Consider the following 20286-nt stretch of genomic DNA (forward strand, 5'->3'; position numbering starts at 1 on the left):
AGCTTCTCCCAGAGCCAATATGGCGGTTGATCACGTGATCCGGATTTCCGGTTCCCAGGGTGACGGGGCGGAAGTGGACGGAGACGCAATCTCTGCCGTCGATGTTAATGCTGCCGTCGCTGCTAACGGTAATAACTCTTAGGTTGCCTCTTCTTTTTCCCCCATCGCTACCTGCCCAGCCCCTGGGCGTGGTTCTGGGCGAGGAGAACGGCAGCGGTGCGGAGACGTCCGTGGCCTCTGAGGAAGGGACGCTGCCCGGCCGCGTCCGCACCTGACAAGGCGGCCCCTCCCTTTCTCCCTGCGCGGCCCTGAGCCTCGAGAAGGGGGCGGAGCTCCGCCGGGCCCTTGCGCTCCGCTCGCAGAGGCAGGGGCGCGCGCGCTCGTTGCTGCTGCTGCGGAGTGCGCTGGCACCGGCGAGCACCTCGACCTGCTTCTACCCTACGTCTCTCCGCCTTTACTTGCTTTTCATTCCTTCAGAATAATGAATTCACATTTACTATGTGCCAGTCACCGGTTCAGCCATGAGGACAAAAAGAAAAAGCACACGCCCCACCATGCCCTCATGGAACTCACAGACTGGTGAGGGAGAAAGACATTAATCAGAATCACTGAAATAAATGTACGATTACAACTTTGAGGAATGCCAAGAAGGAGAAGTTTGTATTCTGTGAGAGCTAGTACTAGAGAGGATCTGATTTAATCTGGGTGTCAAGGAAGGTTTCCCTGGGGAAGCAACAGGAGCTGAAAGAAGTAGGAGTTAGTGTGCAAAGGCCTTGTGGCACAGAGACGAGGTGCTTCTACGAAGCAGTGGAAGGAAAATGTACAAGCCTATATAATTGGAATCAGACGCCTCAGAATGCATAGCTAAATATGATTTGCCTTATTAAAGAGCCAAGTCCCTGGAAATTTTTTGAGTAAAGCTGCAGGTGTTGGAAGGAAATACATGCCTTTGGCTTTCTAACATGATCTCACATACTGGGAAATATAAGTATGTTCCCCTTAGCTTTGAAGTTACTAACTCTTACCGTTTTAATTTTCTTGCAGTTCTGTTATGAGTTCCTAAAATCATGGTGAAATGTTGCTCGGCCATTGGATGTGCTTCTCGCTGTTTACCAAATTCCAAGTTAAAAGGACTGACATTTCACGTGTAAGAATCCGCTGTAGTTAAGCCAAGAGCTTTTGCTGTTATAAAAAGCAAAAGACGGTTCTACTCAAGTCTTCGATTTCGAACTTTAATTCCCAAGTCTTAAATAACTTTTTCAGATAAATTTAAAGTGACAGTGATAACTTTACATTTCATAATTTACTTTAGAAGTTTAAGATACCTACCAAGTTATCAGAGGCTGGTTAACAAAAACACCACCACATTTATTTTTGCTAATATTATTACTTTGCATTTTAACATACAAAGAAATTAAGTATTTTTACATGTCGTTTACAGGCTGAATGAAGAAAGGATCTTTGCCCAAATATGTTCTGTCCTTATATTCAGAAATAAGTCAAGTTTAAATTGTAGAGGAAAAAATACAAATTATAAGTTTAGACCAAGGATTCTTATCGGATAAAGATGACCCTAATTTTGTATTTTAGCCATTCCTCTGACAGTATAAGACATAGGAATAATAATATTTAATAATTACTCATTTGCTAAAGGTCTATTTTGCTGCTTTTGTGCTAGGCACTATACTTTGTGCTAGAGAAAGATCGGCTAGCTACTTGGCTAGGGAATGAGGAAATATGATATGTGTACCCTACCTTATTCCAGAAAGGATTTAAACCTGCTTAGAAAATTGGAAAAGATATGGTTATTGGCCTCCAGATATCTCAAAATAGTTCTGATCTCCAGAACTCTGTAGCTATTCTCTGCATTCATTTGCTGACCATTTGTAGACCTGTTGTGTATTAAATGCTGTACTAAGCAATTTTCTGATGCTGACAGAAGGATGAAAGTACAAGGGGCTCTCTTCATGTGGGATAAATTCTGGGTATCACTTCAAATAGGAAAATGCCAAAGTGATATTTTCATCTGTAGATGAAAACTCAATTGTAAATCTTATGATAAGGTGTTAAGTATCCATTGAAACTTCTATTCTTTATGAGAAAAATTGAAATGACCATATGTCTGCACCATGATTAGTAGAAAGAATATGACTATTAAAACTGAGTGATACAAAATCTTGATTCATGGTGGTTTCTTGGATATTCCATTTCCCAAGAGTATTAAACTAGTTAAAGAATCCATTTAGTCACAGCCTTAATTCAAGGAAATATCAATACCTCCTGTATTTTTTTCTAGATTCCCCACAGATGAAAACATCAAAAGAAAATGGGTATTAGCAATGAAGAGACTTGATGTGAATACTGCAAGCATTTGGGAGCCTAAAAAAGGAGATGTGTTGTGTTCAAGGCACTTTATGAAGACAGATTTTGACAGAAGTGCTCCAAATGTTAAATTAAAACCTGGAGTCATACCTTCTATCTTTGATTCCCCATCTCATTTACAGGTTTGTTTATGAGATATGGCTTATCATCATTACTCATTTTTTATGGTACTATTGAAGAACCTTCATCACTCTTGGTAACATTGTTACTGTTTGCTTATTCATTTGAAGTCCATTCTTTGAGTTTTTGCATTTGCAAGCTACTGCTTCAGCTTTTATAATATGTTGTAGGAGTATTTTACCAGTTGCCACTCAGAAATATTTGTTCATTACTAAGGTTTGGTGAAGTGGAGTGACTTTAGGAGTTGACGTAACTCAAGATTCTTGTCTGAAAAATGGAGGAACATAGAGGGTTAAACTGAAGTTTTGGGTTGCCAGCCCCCCTCAAAATGGAGCAAAAGTCAAGAGCAGATCCACTAACTGAACCAAAGTATACTTAAATATTAAATTTAAATTTAAAGCCTAGGTAGGACTAGAGGAAAAGCAAAGGAGGTAAACACAGGAGAATGGAATGAGAGAAGAGATCAGAAAAAGAAAATAAAAGGTTAATGTAAGTAAACTCTAGCTGAATTCTCTGTAAAATCTCAAGTGTTATTAATTATGGGTTGGCTGCCTCACCCTCTGTATCTCTCTTGACTTCATATACCGGAAAGTGTATTTGTTACCTGAAACTAGAGGGACTGCCAATGCAAAAAATTCAGGGAGAGCCTGTGGGTTGCCGCAACAATTGTAATGAACCTGCACTGAAAGGTACCCTTCCTAATCACGAAAACAAGAGAAGTACAGACGGTCCCCAGATCAACAGTTTTTTGACTTTACGAAGGTGCAGCAACAGTATCATTCAGTAAAAACCGTACCTTGAATTTTGAATTTTGATCTTCTCCCTGGCTAGTGATATGCACTATAATACTCTTATGATGCTGGGCAACAGTAGGGGAGCCACAGGAACCATGAGGAGAAACAACTGATACAGCCTTCTCTACCCATACAGCCATTCTCAGTATAGTATTCAATAAATTATATGAGATATTCAATACTTTATAAAATAGGCTTTCTGTTAAATAATTTTGCCCAACTGTAGCTAATGTAAGTGTTCTGAGCATGTTCAAGGTAGGTTAAGCTAAGCTGTGATGTTCAGTATGTTAGATGTATCAGTTGCATTTTTTACTTAGGATATTTTCAGTTTATGATGGGTTTGTCAAGACATAACCCTACTGTAAGTCAAGGAAGATCTGTAGTCCAGAAGTGTACCTGCTCCCTTACAGTCCTGGTCACTTTCTACACTTGGTCAAATTCCAGGGCCTGAGTGATCAAGCAGGGACTACCTTACTTTTTCCCATATTAAATGTATAGTATCTTGTGCAATTTGCTCTAAAGGGTTTTTTCCATAAATGTATGTAATCTAGCTGTAATGTTAAGAGGACCAAAAGAAATGTGGACATAATAAATAAATCATAAGTTACTAACTTTCAGAAACTTTCTTTTATAACAGAAATTTTTCATTATAGGAAATTAGATAACATAAGCAAAAAGAAAATAAAAATCACATAATCCAGAGATAATACTTTTAACACTTTAATATGTATCTTTCCAGTCCTTTGTATGTGTATGTTGTATACAAATTCATCTATATTTATATTAACAAAAATATAATTAGTACACTGGTATATCCTTCTTTTTTAATTTGCTCTTTTTTATTTTTTATTTTTTTATGCAGTCTTTTTTTTTTTCATTAAAGTGTCATTGAAATACACTCTTACAAGGGTTTCACAAGAGAAACAATGTGTTTACTACATTCACCTTTATTATCAAGTCCCCCCTCATACCCCATTGCAGTCACTGTCCATCAGTGTAGTAAGATGCCACAGAGTCCCTACTTTTCTTCTCTGTGCTAAACTGTCTTCTCTGTGACCCCACACACACCATGTGCACTAATCATACCCCTCAATCCCCTTCTCCCTCCCTCTCCACCTGCCCTCCCACACCCCTCCCCTTTGATAACTGCTAGTGCCTTCTTGGAGTCTGTGAGTCTGCTGCTATTTTGTTCCTTCAGTTTTGCTTTGTTGTTATACTCCACAAATGTAATTTGCTCTTTTTTAAAAAACATTTATATAGGGCTTACTATGTGCCAGGCACTATTCTAAGCACTTTGCATACATATTAACTCATTTAGTCCTCACAACAACCATATGAAATAAATACTGTTACTATTCTTATTTTACTACTTGAAGAAATTTTGTCCTAGAGACGTTGAAGCTTTCACACTAGAATCTACATAAGAATTATCCAGGGAGCTTGCTTAAAATGGAGAATCTTGTGCCCCACTCCAAGAAAATTTGATTCAGTAAGCTTCAGTTGAAATCCGGAAACCTGTACTTTTGAACAAGCACTCCACATAGTAGTGTTACAGAACTATGGATCACGTTTTTAAGAGCAACCTCACGTCAATTTTTATAAGTAAACTTTTTACTGAAGTATAACAAATATATGTGGAAAAGTGTACACATCATAAGTGTACAGAACAGTGAATTCTCAGAGTGAATTCAGTTGAGAACTGTTGTCCAGGAGGACACAAGTTTGAACCTCACAGGTCCACTTATATGCCAACTTTTTTCAGTAAATATATTGGAAAATTTTTTAGAGATTGTTGACAATCTGAAAAAACATTCTTATCTCTAGCTTAGTTATTTTAAGAACATAGTGTATAATACATACAATACACAAAATATGTGTTAATCAGCTGTTCATATCTGTAAGGCTTCTGGTCAACAGTAGACTATTAATCGTTAAGTTTTTGAGGAGTCAGAAGTTATATACAGATTTTCAACTATGCAGAATCAGTGCCCCAACCCCCTCTTTATTCAAAGGATCAATTGTACACTCATGTAACCCCTCTCAGATTAAGATACAGAACGTTACTAGTGCCCAAAAGCCTCCCTCGTTCTTTCCCAGTCACTACACCGCAAGAGGATTACTATCCTGACCTATCTCACCATCAGTTATGTAGAGTCATACAGTATGCACTCTAGATACTTAGGCTCATCATTTTGTGTGATTCGTCCACATTGTAGTGTGTAATAGTAGTCCATTTATTTTCTTTGCATTGTAGAATTCCAGCTTTGCTTTTGATACAGATCTCCCAAAGGCCCACCAGAAAGCTTGTACCAGTCTACTCCCCTACTAGCTCTGCATAAAAGTGTCCACCCTAATGCTCAGTTGTGTTTTAACCTTTGTTAACACTGACAGGTAAAAACGGCTTCTTACTGTTTTAATTTATCTTTGAATATTAGTGAGTTTCTACATTTTTCATGTGTTTCCTTAGACATTTGTATTCCTTCTTTCATAAGTTACTTATTCAGGTCTTTTTGTATTTTCATCTTTTTCTAAGCTATTTTATAAAAACAAAATATTGAAGATATGAATCAATTTAAACATTTAATTGCCATTTTTGTCGCAATTTTTGTTGTTTGTCTTTAGTTCTAATTATGGGGTTGGTTTAACATTCAAAATGTTATAATGAAATTCAGACTTTTTTTTTTAAGTAGTCAATTCTATATTTTCTTTTGAATTGTCTGACTTTACCCTTCCCCAGTTTACGGTTATATAAATATTCCCTTTTTTTCCCTTAGTTCCCCATGGTTTTCATTTTTACATAAATTTTCAGTGCATAGAATTTCATTCATTATGACTTATTATGTAAAAAGAATAGTACTTTTTCTTAATTAGTTGTTTTTACATGATTTATAGCCTTTCTCCACTTAATTAGAATGCCATTTTTTATCCTAAGGCCTTTTATCTGTTTCATCTATTTCTAGATTTTTATATCTGGTCTTAAGAAAGTAGCCCATTATTTTAACTATTGTTACTGTGTGATGTATTTTTAATAGTTGGTAGGGCATATCCTCCCCCTCATTATCACTCTTCCTTTTTTTTAGGAAAATATGTGTTTCCAGATGAACTTCAGAGTTATGTTTGGGGAGTTCCTTTAAACTAATCTTAGTAGAATTTAAAATGTACTGATTTTTAAAAGCCAGTAAATTTCCATGAAAAGAAATACTGTATAAATACAGTTATGTTAAGAAAGCTATGCACACAGACAAAAAGGAATAAAAATTTAAGAAAGAAAAGAAAAATAATTCTTATTAACTATTCTTAATAGGAGAAAACAGAAGAGCTTCACTGTAGGAAAAACTTCACCCTCGAGACCCTGCCAGTCACAAACCACAATCACCAGTATGTTCGTGCTTCCTCATGTATTGAAGAATTCCAATCCCAATTCATTTTTGTAAGTAAAGTTACTAATTTACTGAGCTAATGTTGATTTTTAAGATGTCTTCTCCATTAGAATTAAACTGGGCGCTTAGGTATCTAAGGCTTTTTTTAATATATAATGTCCAAAAATAATAATGCTTCCCAGGGCCATTATAATTTATATGTATATACAATAATAATATAGTGGTAGTTAATCCTTTCATTACATATTTAGTTCAAAGAATACTTTCACAGGATATTTCTACCCAGAAAATGCAATGCTTAATTCCTCCCTTTAGGTAATATATTTCTATATGCAAATATCCAATAAAGTAGTTATATCTATAGCTTTTCTTCAAAAATAGTCATACACATACAGAATATGCAAGTTTGCACTTATTTATTCATCTCATTGCTTATCATGTTAGAGCCAGGCCTAGAATCCAGGTCTGTTTTACTATCTTGACTACTATAGCTTTATAACAATTATTAAAACCAGGCAATGTTAGTCTTCCTGCTTTATTTTTTTCCCAAGTTGTTTGGGATATTCTAGATCTTTTCCATTTTTATATGAATTTAGAGTCACTTTGTAATAATTTCTATAAAAATGTGTGCTGAAATTTTGATTTGGATTGTGTTGAATCTACAGATCCTTTGGAAAGAATTGACATCTTATAAAACTTTGTTCAGTCTTTCAACCCATGAATTCATTATATCTCTCTGTTTATTTAGGTTTCTTAACTTCTCTCAGCAATATTTTTTTAGTTTTCAGTGTATGGGTCTTTCGTTTCATTTGTCAAATTTATCCCTATGCATTTTAATGTTTGGACATCTATTATAACTGGTATTGTTTTGTTTACTACTAGTGTATGGAAATTCAGTTGATTTTTGTATACCAACTTGTATCTGCCAAACTGGCTAAACTCTCATATTAGTTATAAAAGCTTTTTTGTAGAGGCTGTTAGATTTCATGTCTGTCATTAAAGACAATTTTGATTCTTCCTTTCAAATATGGATTCCTTTTATTTCTTTTTCTTGCTTAATTGCACTGTCTTGAACCTCCAGGGCTATACTGAAGATAACTACTGAATGCTGATCTACATGCTTTACTCCTGATTTTTTGGAGGAAGGAATTTAGTCTTTCACCATTAAATATGATGTTTACTGTAGGTTTTTTGTAAATGCTTTTTATCAGGTTGGGAAAGTGCCTTTCTATTCCCAGTTTGCTGAGAGTCTTTAATCAGAAGTGAATGTTAGTTTTGTCAAATGCTTTTTCTGTATCTACTGAAATGATAAGGTTTTTCTTCTTTAGTTTGTTAACATGATTAGTTACATCAATTGATTTTTGAATGTTAAACTAGCCTTGGAAAAAACCCTACTTTTCATGATGTATTTATCCCTTTTATATTTTGTTGGATTCAATTTGTTAAAATTTTACTTAGAATTTTTCCTTGTATGTTCAAGAGGGATTACGGCCTATAGTTTTCTTTCCTTATAATGTCTTTGTCTGGTTTCAGGATCAGAGTAATGCTGACCTCAGTGAATGAGTTGGAAAACATTGTCTCCTTTTATGATTTTCTGGAAGAGTTTACATAAAATCGGTATCATTTCTTCTACAAATATTTGGCAGAATTCCCCAGTAAAGCTGTCTGGGCCTGCAGTTTTCTTTGTAGGGAAGTTTTTTTGGTAGTTGTATCTTCCAAAGGATTATTTATCCATTTCATCTCAGTTGGCAGGGCTATTAATTTAAAATTATTCATAACATTTCCTTATTATCCCTTTAATATCTGTAGACTCTGTAGTGACATCAGCTCTCCCATTTCTGATATTGGTAAATTGTTGCTGTTCTCATTTATTGCTGATCAGTCTGCCTGGAGATTTATGAGTTTTATTAATCTTCTCAGAGAAATAGCTTTCATTGATTTTCTCACTTCTTTGGTCATTTTTGTTTTCTACCTCATTAATTTCCACTTATCTTTATTATTTTCGTTCTTCTTATTCAGTACTTTTTAAAATGAAAGTTGAGGTCATTGATTTAAGGCTTCTTCTCTTTTAATGTGGACATTTAGTGTTATTACTCTCTCCCAAATATTGCTCTAGCAGCACTCCACAAAGGAAATGTGGTTTGTTTTCATTTTCATTTAGTTCAGAACACTTCCAGATTCTATTTTGATTTGTTATTTGATCCATGGGTTATTTAGAAGTGCGCCATGTAGTTTCCATATATTGGGGAATTTTCCAGATGTCTTTCTATAAATTTCTACTTTACTTCTGTTGTAGCTGGAGAATATACATTGTATGGCTTGAAATTGCTTGAAATGTCTTTAAATTTATTGAAAGTTGTAGCCTGGAATATGGTCTATCTTTCTGTGTGCATTTGCAAAGAATGTGCATTCTACTGATGTTAGCTGGAATGTTACAGAAATATCAGTTAGGTAAAATTGATAGTGTTGTTCATCCTTACTAAATTGTCTACTTGTTCTCTCATTAAGAGAGAGGTGTTTAATCTTCTGGTATAATTGTGGATTTGTCTGATTCTCCTTGGAGTCATCAAGTTTTGCTTGTTACATTCTGCAGCACCATTACTAGATACTAAATATTTAGAATTGTTACATCTTGATAAATTAACCCCTTTATTATGAAGAAATGACCTTTATCCTCTAATAGAAATATACCCATTCTAGTTCTCTTTTTTTATTAGTATTATATCCATGTACAGACTGTCCCCTACCTTTGATGGTTTGGCTTAAGATTTCTCAACTTTAGATGGTGTGAAAGTGATACACATTCAGTATAAGCCATACTTTGAGTTTTGGATTTTGATCTTTTTTTAGGCTAGTGATATAGGCAATACAATCCTCTTTCATGATGCTGTGAGGCAGTGGCAATCCACAGCCAGCCTGCTGTCATGAGTGTAAACAACCGATACACATACAACCATTCTGTTTTTCACTGTCAGTTCAGTACTCAGTAAATCACATGAGATATTCAGTACTTTGTTATAAATCAAGATTTTTTTTTAATGATTTTGCCCATCTGAAGGCTATGTAAATTTAAGGTAGACTAGCATGTTTAAGGTAGAGTAGGATAAACTATGATGTTCGGTAGGTCAAATGTATTAAATGCATTTTTCACTTATGGTATTTTCAACTTGTGATGGATTTAATCAGGTAGTAACCCCATCATAGATTGAGGAAACTCTGTATCTCCCTCTTACTTCGAACCTATTTGAGTCTTTTTATCTTTGAAGTGCATTCTTTGTAGTCAGCATATACTTTTGGGTCATGATTTGTTTTTAATCTAATATGAGAATTTCTGGGTTATTGGGTTATTTAGACCATTTATACTGAATATGATTATTGATATGGTTTTGTTTAAATCTGTCATCTTGTTTCCTACTTGTTCCATTTTTCCTTTGTTCCTATTTTCTTCTTTTTCTGCTTTCTTTTGGATTAACTGAATGTTTTTATGATTACATTTTATATCCCATTTTTGACTTATTAACTATAACTATTTTATTTTAGTAGTTGCTTTTGGGTCTATAGCATCTGTCTTCAACTTATCACAGGCAATATTCAAGTGATATTCCCCTTAACATGTAGTATGAAAATCTTAAAATGATAAGCTGACATTTCTCTTTTTCCAACCTTTGTGCTACTGCTCATACATTTCACTTTTACATATGCTATAAACTACATACTACACTGTAATTATTTCTGTTTAAATAGTAAATTATCTTTTAAAGAGATTTAGATAATAAGGAACAAATTGTATACATTACCCATGTCATCACATTTGCCAGGACTTCTCATTTCTTTGTGTAAGTCTATATTTCCACATGGTATCATTGTGCCTGAAGGACTTTAACATTTTTTACAGTGTACTTATAGCTATGCTGTTGATAAATTTTTTCAGCTTTCATATTTCTGAAAAAAGTCTTTTTTTAGTCTTCATTTTTGAAATAAATTTTCATTACTGATCTAATTCTAGGTTGATAGTTTTGGGGTTTAATTCTTTAAAGGTATTTTTCTACTGTATTTTCGCATGTATTTTTTCTAATGAAAAATTACTGTCATACCTATCTTTATCCTCCAAATCTTTATTTGCTTTTAAGAATTTTTATTTTCCAGTGGGTTTGAATTTGATTATGATGTCCATAATTTTCATTTGTTCATGTTTCTTGTGCTTGGGATTTGTTGAATTTCATCTGTGTGTTTATAGTTTTCCTCAAACTTGGAAAAATTTTGGTCATGATTTCTTCAAACATTTCTTTCTATCTCAACTTTCCTTTCCTCTGGAGATTCTAATTACAGGTATTTTAGGCTGCCTCAATAATGCCACCACTCACTGCTACTCTGTTAACTTTTTGTTTTTTATGTTTTGACTTTTTTAATATTCCCTTTTCTCTCTGTAATCCATTCTGGATAGTTCATAATTGTTTTATTTTCACTTTTACTAATCTTTTCTTCTGAAATGTCTAATCTGCCATTAATTCCATCCATTGTATTTTTCACCTTACACATTGTAATTTTTATCTCTAGATATTCCATTTGATTCTTTATCTTTTACATCTCTTATTTTTTGAACAAAAAGAATACAGTTTTAATAACTTTCTAAATTCCATTGCCAATTCTAACATTTATATTAGTCTGGGTTTGTTTCCATTGATTGGCTTATCTCTTATTATGGTATATATTTTCTCACTTATATGCATACTTGGTTAAGTTTTGTGTGCCTCACATTGTGGATTTTACTTTGATGGATATTTTTGTATCCTGTATTCTTGAGCTTTGTTCTGGGGTACCACTGAGTCATTTGGAAACAGTTTGATCCTTTCAGGTTTTTCTTTGTTAAGCATGACTGGAATGGTGCTTAGTCTGTTCAGAGGCAAGACGGTTTTGTATATTCTCAATGCCCCATGAATCTTGGAATTTTCTAGCCTGGCTGATGGGAATAGTGGCCATGCCCTGTGAGCATAGGGCACTCCTAGGCTTTTCTGGTCATTCTTGATTCAGCCTTAAGCAGTTCCTTACGTGCATGCACTGATCTTACTCTGTAATACTAGAAGAGGAGTGTCTAAAGATCTCCACAGTTCTCTGTGTACAGCAGTCTCCTCTCTAATACTTTGTCCTGTGTACTGAGCTACCTTGGTCTCCCTGGACACTTTGCACTAACCCCTCAACTCAGTACACCAAGCTCTGCCTGGGTTTGCCCTCCTTGCACTGAGGCCTAGAAACTCCCCTAGGGCTCACCCATTTCCGATCTCTCCATAATTGCTGCCTTCCTTGCCTTTTATCCATCTCCAAAACATATTTTTATGTCTTTGTCCATGTGTTGGTTTTTTTCAGATAAGAATCAATCCAGTCTCTGTTTCTTCATCATGTCTGGAAGCAAAAGTTCTCTCACCAATTTTAGTACTAAGTTACAGCTTTTCAAAATTATTTTATAATACCCTTCTAAGATATGTCAGTGTTATTTTTCCTATTTTTGAATGAAAAAAGGTATACCCAGAAAACTTAAGCATAACCGTAATAAATATTGAGAGAGCTTAAGTTACCTCTCTAAAAACCCAAGATCTGAGTCCTCTCAAAATCCATAACACCCAGCCTGAGGACCTGACTCCAGTTCCCCTTTCTTAACATCTGTTTTAAAGTGAACTATTCATCAGTATAAAGTAACTCAGCTAAAGGTTTAACAACTTAAGTGTGTTTGATAGTTAAAACTTATATTTAGCAACCCCACACAGAGGGAATGAAACCTGGATAGTCATTACAAGTATCCCAGTGTTCATAGCAGTTACCTACCCCTCATAAGAAGTGTGAAAGGGTTCTGCGTTCCTTATGTGTGCCTAGCCTTAGACAAAGGAAGGAGGCCATAGGCACTCAAAATAGGGCTTCCACCCCATCCTCTTCCCATCTTCTTTAAACCTCCAGGTATCACCAACTGAAAGACCTTCTCTAAGCATCATAAATGGAGAAACAGCTGCGGCCTAATTATAAACTTTTATCTAACTATTTGTCTGGTGTAATAACTTGGTGTTTATATTTTTAGGAACATAGCTACAGTGTAATGGACAGTCCAAAGAAACTTAAGCATAAATTAGATCATGTGATCAGCGAGCTAGAGGATACCAAGAAAAGTCTGCAGAATGTTTTAGACCGAGAAAAAAGTTTCCAAAAATCACTGAGGAAGACAATCAGGGAACTAAAGGATGAATGTCTCATCAGCCAAGCAACAGCAAATAGACTGGAAGCTTTCTGTTGGGAGTATTGTCAGGAGAGCATAGAACGGGACTGTATTTCATGAGACAATTTCATGTTTTACCTAAAATTAACATTGGTATGGCTTTTTAGCAAATAATTCTTATTTACCATATCATTAAATAGTATCCATTATTTCAAGTGCTGCTTTGGATCCTCTGCAGCACCACTTCTGCATTATAGTTCTTTGAAGAGTTCTTTGAAGATGTGCAGATGTGCAGGAATTTGTGCTAGTTATCATGTTTTTGTGTGGCTCATGACAACTGTGTTTTTTATAGACCAAAACTAGTGCCAGGTCACTACTGTAAGATGTCAAATGATTTAAAAAATTCTGCAGGACTAAGGAAATGGTATCAAATTAGCCACATTTAGTGGTGGTATAAGGAACTAGACACTTAATCTTAGCAGCATCAGATTTTTGGCTTCACAAATTTTTTAACATTTTTGGCTTTACTTATTATGTATGCTTTGGTAAGTATGTTGACTTATACTTTATACCTGGATTTTACTATAAAGCAGTATTTGTTTATAACTCATGTTTATCTTAGATCCAATCCAGGGTACTTTTGATAACAATAATACCAAAAGATCTTTTTATGAGGCATCCCATGGTACTGAGCCTGCGAATAGTATATGGTGCAGATCTTTTGGCTTTTAAAATGGTTCAGAGCCGAGTTAAAATGCTCCCTGATGAGGCCTCAGCTTTTCAGTGCATCACTCCTCCTCAGTACATCATTCCTCCGCACTAGGAGCACTTTGATGGAAGCCAGCATAGCTTTAAACAAGCAAAAAAAGTCATAAATCTGGTTTTTAAATGACTAGTTGCTTACAGTTCTTCTGAACATTTTGTTTAATGGCTGCTAGTTCATCAATAAAGATGTATCTTCAAAATCTGAATGCCAGTACCAGCTGAATATTTTTAATGCCACTTTATATTTTACAAAGTAATCTTGCTAATATTTTAAAAAATATAAAGTATAGAAGAAACCATTAAAAAAATGATTGTGGAGGAGACGCCGCAGAGCAGGGACCCGGAGCAGCTCGGAGGCGGTGAATAATAGCTCTTCAAGTCTGCAATAAAAAATGGCCTCCAATAAAACTACATTGCAAAAAATGGGGAAAAAACAGAATGAGAAGAGTAAAAAAGTTGAAGAGGCAGAGCCTGAAGAATTTGTGGTGGAAAAAGTACTAGACCAACGTGTAGTGAATGGGAAGGTGGAGTATTTCCTGAAGTGGAAGGGATTTACAGATGCTGACAATACTTGGGAACCTGAAGAAAATTTAGATTGTCCAGAGTTAATTGAAGCATTTCTTAATTCTCAAAAAGCTGGTAAAGAAAAAGATGGTACAAAAAGAAAATCTTTATCTGACAGTGAATCTGATGATAGCAAATCAAAGAAGAAAAGAGATGCTGCTGATAAACCAAGAGGCTTTGCCAGAGGTCTTGATCCTGAACGAATAATTGGTGCCACAGACAGCAGTGGAGAATTAATGTTTCTTATGAAATGGAAAGATTCAGATGAGGCAGACTTGGTGCTCGCAAAGGAGGCAAATATAAAGTGTCCTCAAATTGTAATTGCTTTTTATGAAGAGAGACTAACTTGGCATTCGTGTCCAGAAGATGAAGCCCAGTAATTGTGTTTGCATTGCTTTTTATATATATTTATACATATATATAAAACCCAGGTCTTGTTTTTTTGACTTACTAGTGTGGAGAAATAACTACATTCTCTTGAAAATCAAGTTTGATATGTTCGTTTTAAAGTGGTATTGGGGGAGTTGTTGAGTTTTGTGGGGCAGGGGAGATATGTTGGGTTTTTTTTGTATAGCACTGTTTACTTTGAACAAATAAAAGATTTCTGTAGTGGCTTCCTTTATCAGAAAAGAACATTTTGATATCATGGTATATTATTTTCTCTGCATTAGATAACAGTTTTTCTAAATGCTGTAGGTAATGAGAACTTGTGTTTCATTCATGCCTAAGGACCTTTTTGAGTTTTTTTTTATTGGGTTTTTTTTGTGTGTATACACAAAATACACTTGTAAATGGTTTTAATTTTCTTTTTAAAAAACATTCACCAAAACAAAAAACATTTCACAACCATGGATAAGCCCATGTTTATGGGATGCTATGATTTTGAGTAACCTAAAAATAAATCACTTCAGGTTAAGTTGAAAGATTTCCTGAAGCCATAGCCTTTCAGATTAAATAATGTTATAATTAAGTGGACAATTTAAAAGCAACCATATGAGAATCCATATTTACAGACATGCAAATCCCAAATTTATTTAGAGAGTCCTATATAGGAAAATGTTAATCGCTACCAACAACCTCCCCATCCAAATGAAAAAAACTAGACAAGTCCTTGTGTGTTTTAATTAGACAAGCAAGACAGTTAAGTGGACATTTAAAGGTTCTTTATAGTGAACCCCATTCCCTTACAAGAAGTTGAAATCCCTAGGCTATATCGATCATGACTCATGGAATGTCTGAGACTCCATTCGTGGAAATCTAATCAGTTAAGAGATGTTGGCAATTTAGGACCTGCCAGAATAAATGAGTAAACAAGCTTTTGTAATCTAAACTCTTGACCTGCATGTTTTTCTTTACCCCAATTCATTTCTTATATGTAGGTCAGTCTCAGTATTCGGGTTACTGGTTCAGCAGAAGCCAGGGAAAACAGTGACTTTGTCGTGATCAGAATGTTACCCAACTGTATATTGTTTACTTTATTGTAAATAACTGGTAAACAGTGGTCAATAAATAATTTTATATGCCTTTAAAAAAAATGATTGTGGCTCTTCCCGTTGAGATAGAAATTGGAGAAAGAGTTAGAATATTTTCCTTAATTAGGAATGTAGATTAGTGTCCAAGGGCTTTTATTTGGAGAAATAGGCAAGTAAAATAGCAGCTTTCGAACAGCTTCTTATTGAATATATAAAAGGTAACTCATTGCTATTTTCTGATTGATCCAAGTGTCAGAAATTTAGCTTTTCTCCTAATTTCTTATTAAAAAACAAGTGAAAAAAAATACATAAAATAAAATAAAATTAAAAAACAACTGAAATTAAGTGTCATAAATACTGTGGGTTAGAATAAAAATTACTAGCCCAAAGCCAAATTCTACTTTGAAGTACATGTACATATATATGTGAACCTCATTCAGATGCCTATGTTATAGTAGTTAGAATTTGAGTATCAGTTTCAGTGTGTTAACTGAAAATGCATTTTGTGCTAAAATGGTCATTGAAATTTTGTGTTATATTAATATCAGCAAAGATATGATCACTTAAATTTTCTTTGCATTTAAGAATTTTCTATGTTAATGCATGCTATATTTTTATGTAGGATTCCAGACCTTCCCTCTAAATGGGATTTTACCCACACTTGAGAGAGAAGCATTATGCTAAGAAAAAAATCACTGAGGTCATATCTTTCTACCACCTTACAAAAACTGTCATTAGCTACCAATTATTTATTTTAGTTATTTAATTTTGAATTCATAATGGACATTCTAATGGGAAGTTTGGATATGATACTAGGTTTTATGAAGCTACTGTGATAGAGATGGAGACTTTTTCCCTCACCCTATTTTTGAGTATAAAAATTAAAGTCAGCAGACAATGGAGAAAAGTAAGAGGATAAATCCAAACACAGTATATCCAAATATTAGCTCCCTACTGGCTGCTTCGAAAAAGCAAGTCCCGGAGACCATTCCTAGAGTCAAGTCCCAGTTTCTACCACTATTACAGCTGCCACAGTCATGCTTATGGCTTGTGTTCACAGTGAGCTCAGTCCTTCTGTTCTTTTTCATTATTAGTAGTACAACTGAGAAATTGGTAACTGGGGGCAAAAATATTGGTATCGTCAAGGACCTGGAACTACCCATTTCCTCTTAATTCTTATGGAGAAGTGATTATCAGTAGAAATCTGATATAAGAAATAGGATCCTCCCCACCTGCCACCCCAAACAAATGCCTGAATACAGTAAATACCTCAGTCCTCAGTTCCAGAGATTCCAGTCTAGCCTGGGGAAAAACTGTTCTGTGCAAAGCAAAACCAATCTTCCCCCATCCAAAGTTCTTCAAGCAGCCAAGGCCAACCCAAGAGTCTCATTTTGCTTTTAAAACTTGTAGTGGTCTCTGGATCCTGGAACAAACCAATCCACCAGTGCAATCTCAGCACCAAATCAGGTACGAAGGACTTTTCTTGATATGGCACTTTTCTCCATATCAAGTTTAAATCTCTGGAAGTAGAATTTAGTTGCTAAATCTAACCAACCACAATTACACCATAGTCTTTAATTTGAGAAAATTTGAAATGTATTAAAGTATATTTTTAGTGTTAATAAAAAGGTAAAATTATTACAGAAATAACTGAGAATGGAAGAATCCATTATATGTTCGAGAAATACATATTTTCTCCAGTAATGTGCTCTGTGTGGTTTGTATACAGTTGTTCAATAAAATGAGAAAAAAAAATGAAGAGTATGTATACAGTGGTTTTAAGTTCTTTCATATTTTTTCCCTCAACCAATAATGCTAGTATCATGGACCTACTAGGTTAAATGACTCAAGTGGCAGGCTTGCTTTCACCACCATATAGACCTTCCCTTCCTGCACTGAGCCTCACTCAAAACTGGCAGCCTTTCATATCACCCAGATCTACAGCCGAGAGCAGTATTCTTAGATGTGAAATATGCTGCCTTTAGAAGCCAGAGAGGCCTGTAGGCACTATGTTTCCTTCTTCAGAGTGGGAGATACAAGTTGTAATAATTTGTCTTTTACTTCAGAAGGAATCTCCTACCATGCTCCTGATCACTGGACACTCCTCCTCCAGAGTTTTACTGACAAGTTGGCCCCTGAATTTCACAGGTTTTATCTTCACCCTCTAGAACACTTTATTAAGGCCTCAGTTTTACCAGTCACATTGTGTTCATCCCATTGGATTGATAGATTCCATCAATATAGTAAGCTTAGTTCTTTTCTGTAGAATGTCTACCTGGTCAAGGTTTCTTTCAATTATAACAAATACAAGGGAGTTAACATAGCTTATTGTTCATTCCATGTGAATCTGAACTGTTTCTGATCCTGTTTGCTTACAGGGATAGAAAAGCATACACCCACTAGATCAGTAGATTGATACTGTATCCCCATAGCCACATTAACCTGCTGTGGCAAAGATATCACATGTGGCACAGCAGCTGAAGACAGGGCTACTCTGGTTGAATTTGCCCTCGTCCACTGTCATCCTGCAGGAGCTGTCTAAATTTTGCAGGGGCCAGAGTGGTGGATTAAGTAGAGAGAATGATGGGACCACTGCCCCTGCATCCTGTATGTAGGTCTGGCACCTTAGCCAACTCCACAGAAAAATCTGAAGCCGGAGTGGTGTGAAAAAAAGGAGTTAACACAGTAGACCTCAGATTGCTATTCTTACCAAGGACTGCTTGCAAGACACCTTTTGGCTGACATCTGGGAACTTGGATTTCAGGAGGGTTCCCACATTCCCTAAGTGATAATAGAGGCCCAGTGTGCCTAAACCATACAATCAGTGTGGCTTACGCTGAACCTCTGCTTTCCTTCAGTGAGTCTGGACTTGGGAATGTGTCTGGCAAAGGGAACCTACATGACCAGCCTCCAGTAAAAGAGTGGATACTGAATCTTTAATGAACTTCCCTGGCAGACAAGACAACATTTCTTACATGTTACAATTTGATGCTTACAGAGGGCCTGACTCTGCCCAAAGGAGAACCACTCTGTCCTTAGGAATATCAGAGGTATAATTGGCTCCAAGGTATAATTTATCCATTGGATTAATCAGGAGGATGTGATACACACCTGCAGGCCAGCCTGGATGGGGCCTGAGCCATCAGTGCTACCCATTGAATACCTTCTCTATAGGTTCATGGCCTTGCTTTTTGTGTCTCTTCCTCATACGTCATTTCACCTTAGTTCTAACTGTCACATCTCCCTTATGGAGATATGCTCAGAACAACAACTGCCCACCATTCCCACAACTCTCACCTTCCTCCCAGCTATGCTTCTAATCATCAAATTGTGCATGATGCAAAGCAGGAGCTGCAGAGATGGAAAAGGAAGAAAAAAATGTTGGATCAGGACCAGGAAACCCAGGAGCAGAAGACCGATACTGGTTGCAATCTAAGAACCATGCAGGGTTCAACAGTGAGCAGCAGTAGTAACAACAGTCTGAAAAAATGCTGAGAACTTAGCACATTCAGTAATTTCACACATATTTTTCAAGTGGCAGGAACAATAGGCCAGGGAATGTTCGAGGCATCAGAGAAACAACAGACTCAGTTCTTGTCTTCAAGGAGGTTGCAGACTACTTAGAAGTTCCAAAAGCCATAATCCAGGGATGCTGAAGAATGTATCTCAGGAGGATGGACTGTCTGATGCCTTTTTCCTCACTCTACTGTTTTATTGAATGACACACATGCTCAGTAGATTTCATTCCACAACATATTAAAAGCATAGGTGTATGAGTCTCCTGCAGTCTCATTCATCTAATATTTATCGTAGGCACATAATGAAGTGTATAGACTAACATTGTATCCAACAACCATCATATATGTTGCTTTCAGAGCCTCGTACAGTATTGTGAGGGATAGAACAATGATAATGGGAAGACATTCATAACCTATAGGAACACACAAGTTTATAATGCACATACGGAGGAGTAGGCAGTGTGGCAGGACTGTCACTCTGAGACTATGAAGTTTGTAAAAACAGTTCTAAAATGGAATATTAATATGTCACTATGGACAAAGGATGTTGATTCTCTTAGCACTTCCTTAGATGTGATAGTAGGAGACCAAACCACTTGGGAAAGAACCAAACATCAGGGTTTGGCTCCTGTCACTTTATTACATGTGGGACCTGAAAAGTTGCTGAGTCTCTGAGCATTTACAATGTAGACAGTAATACCTTTCTCACCCAGTTACGGTGAGTTACATACAATGCTATGTGAAACCAAAACTATACAATGACCATCCATATATTGTTTTACTTTCTTTAAATCCCATGCTAGAATGATGGAAAAAGGAGATAACAGGAATAAGAGCAAAAGAAAAGCAGGAGGGAAACTGCATTTGACAGGGACTGCTTGATAATAGTACAGGAAACAGTGACCAGGTAGGCTATTTGGGCCTTAAAGAACCTCCCCTCTCTGTGGCAACTGAAAAGCAGGCAAGGAACGCTGTCCCACAGAAAGAGTTTTCTTTAATCACCATACTGCTCTCCATCCTCCCACCTCACCCTGAAAAGCCATTTAATCCATCTTAGGTATGTCTCATTCATTCATTCATTTATTCATT

At 35.9% G+C, this 20286-nt stretch overlaps 2 protein-coding genes across 3 annotated transcripts; both read left to right on the forward strand.

The window, feature by feature from the left end:
* Nucleotides 1-20: 20 nt before the first annotated feature.
* THAP6 (THAP domain containing 6) lies at nt 21-14077 on the forward strand. Of its 2 annotated transcripts, none has more exons than XM_036927480.2 (5): nt 21-128; nt 1045-1147; nt 2297-2504; nt 6601-6726; nt 12744-14077. In XM_036927480.2, exons 2-5 carry the CDS (start codon nt 1068-1070, stop codon nt 12996-12998), a joined length of 669 nt encoding a protein of 222 aa, XP_036783375.2. In that variant the 5' UTR covers nt 21-128; nt 1045-1067; the 3' UTR covers nt 12999-14077. The 2 variants fall into 2 exon arrangements, with proteins under 2 accessions (XP_036783375.2, XP_057358298.1); XM_057502315.1 differs by having other exon boundaries at nt 12041-12847.
* LOC118933324 (chromobox protein homolog 3-like) lies at nt 13883-15742 on the forward strand. The gene has a single exon (XM_057502316.1). It carries the CDS (start codon nt 14036-14038, stop codon nt 14585-14587), a length of 552 nt encoding a protein of 183 aa, XP_057358299.1. The 5' UTR covers nt 13883-14035; the 3' UTR covers nt 14588-15742.
* The last annotated feature ends 4544 nt before the right edge of the window (nt 15743-20286 follow it).

The sequence above is a fragment of the Manis pentadactyla genome, chromosome 5, assembly GCF_030020395.1.
Source record: "Manis pentadactyla isolate mManPen7 chromosome 5, mManPen7.hap1, whole genome shotgun sequence".
Taxonomy (NCBI): Eukaryota; Metazoa; Chordata; class Mammalia; order Pholidota; family Manidae; genus Manis; species Manis pentadactyla.

Coding starts and splice junctions, on each gene's coding strand:
- THAP6 (XM_036927480.2), top strand. CDS start 1,068: ATGGTGAAATGTTGCTCGGCCATTGGATGTGCTTCTCGCTGTTTACCA. Junction 2,505..6,600: donor ATTCCCCATCTCATTTACAG/GTTTGTTTATGA, acceptor TATTCTTAATAG/GAGAAAACAGAAGAGCTTCA. Junction 6,727..12,743: donor TCCAATCCCAATTCATTTTT/GTAAGTAAAGTT, acceptor TTATATTTTTAG/GAACATAGCTACAGTGTAAT.
- LOC118933324 (XM_057502316.1), top strand. CDS start 14,036: ATGGCCTCCAATAAAACTACATTGCAAAAAATGGGGAAAAAACAGAAT.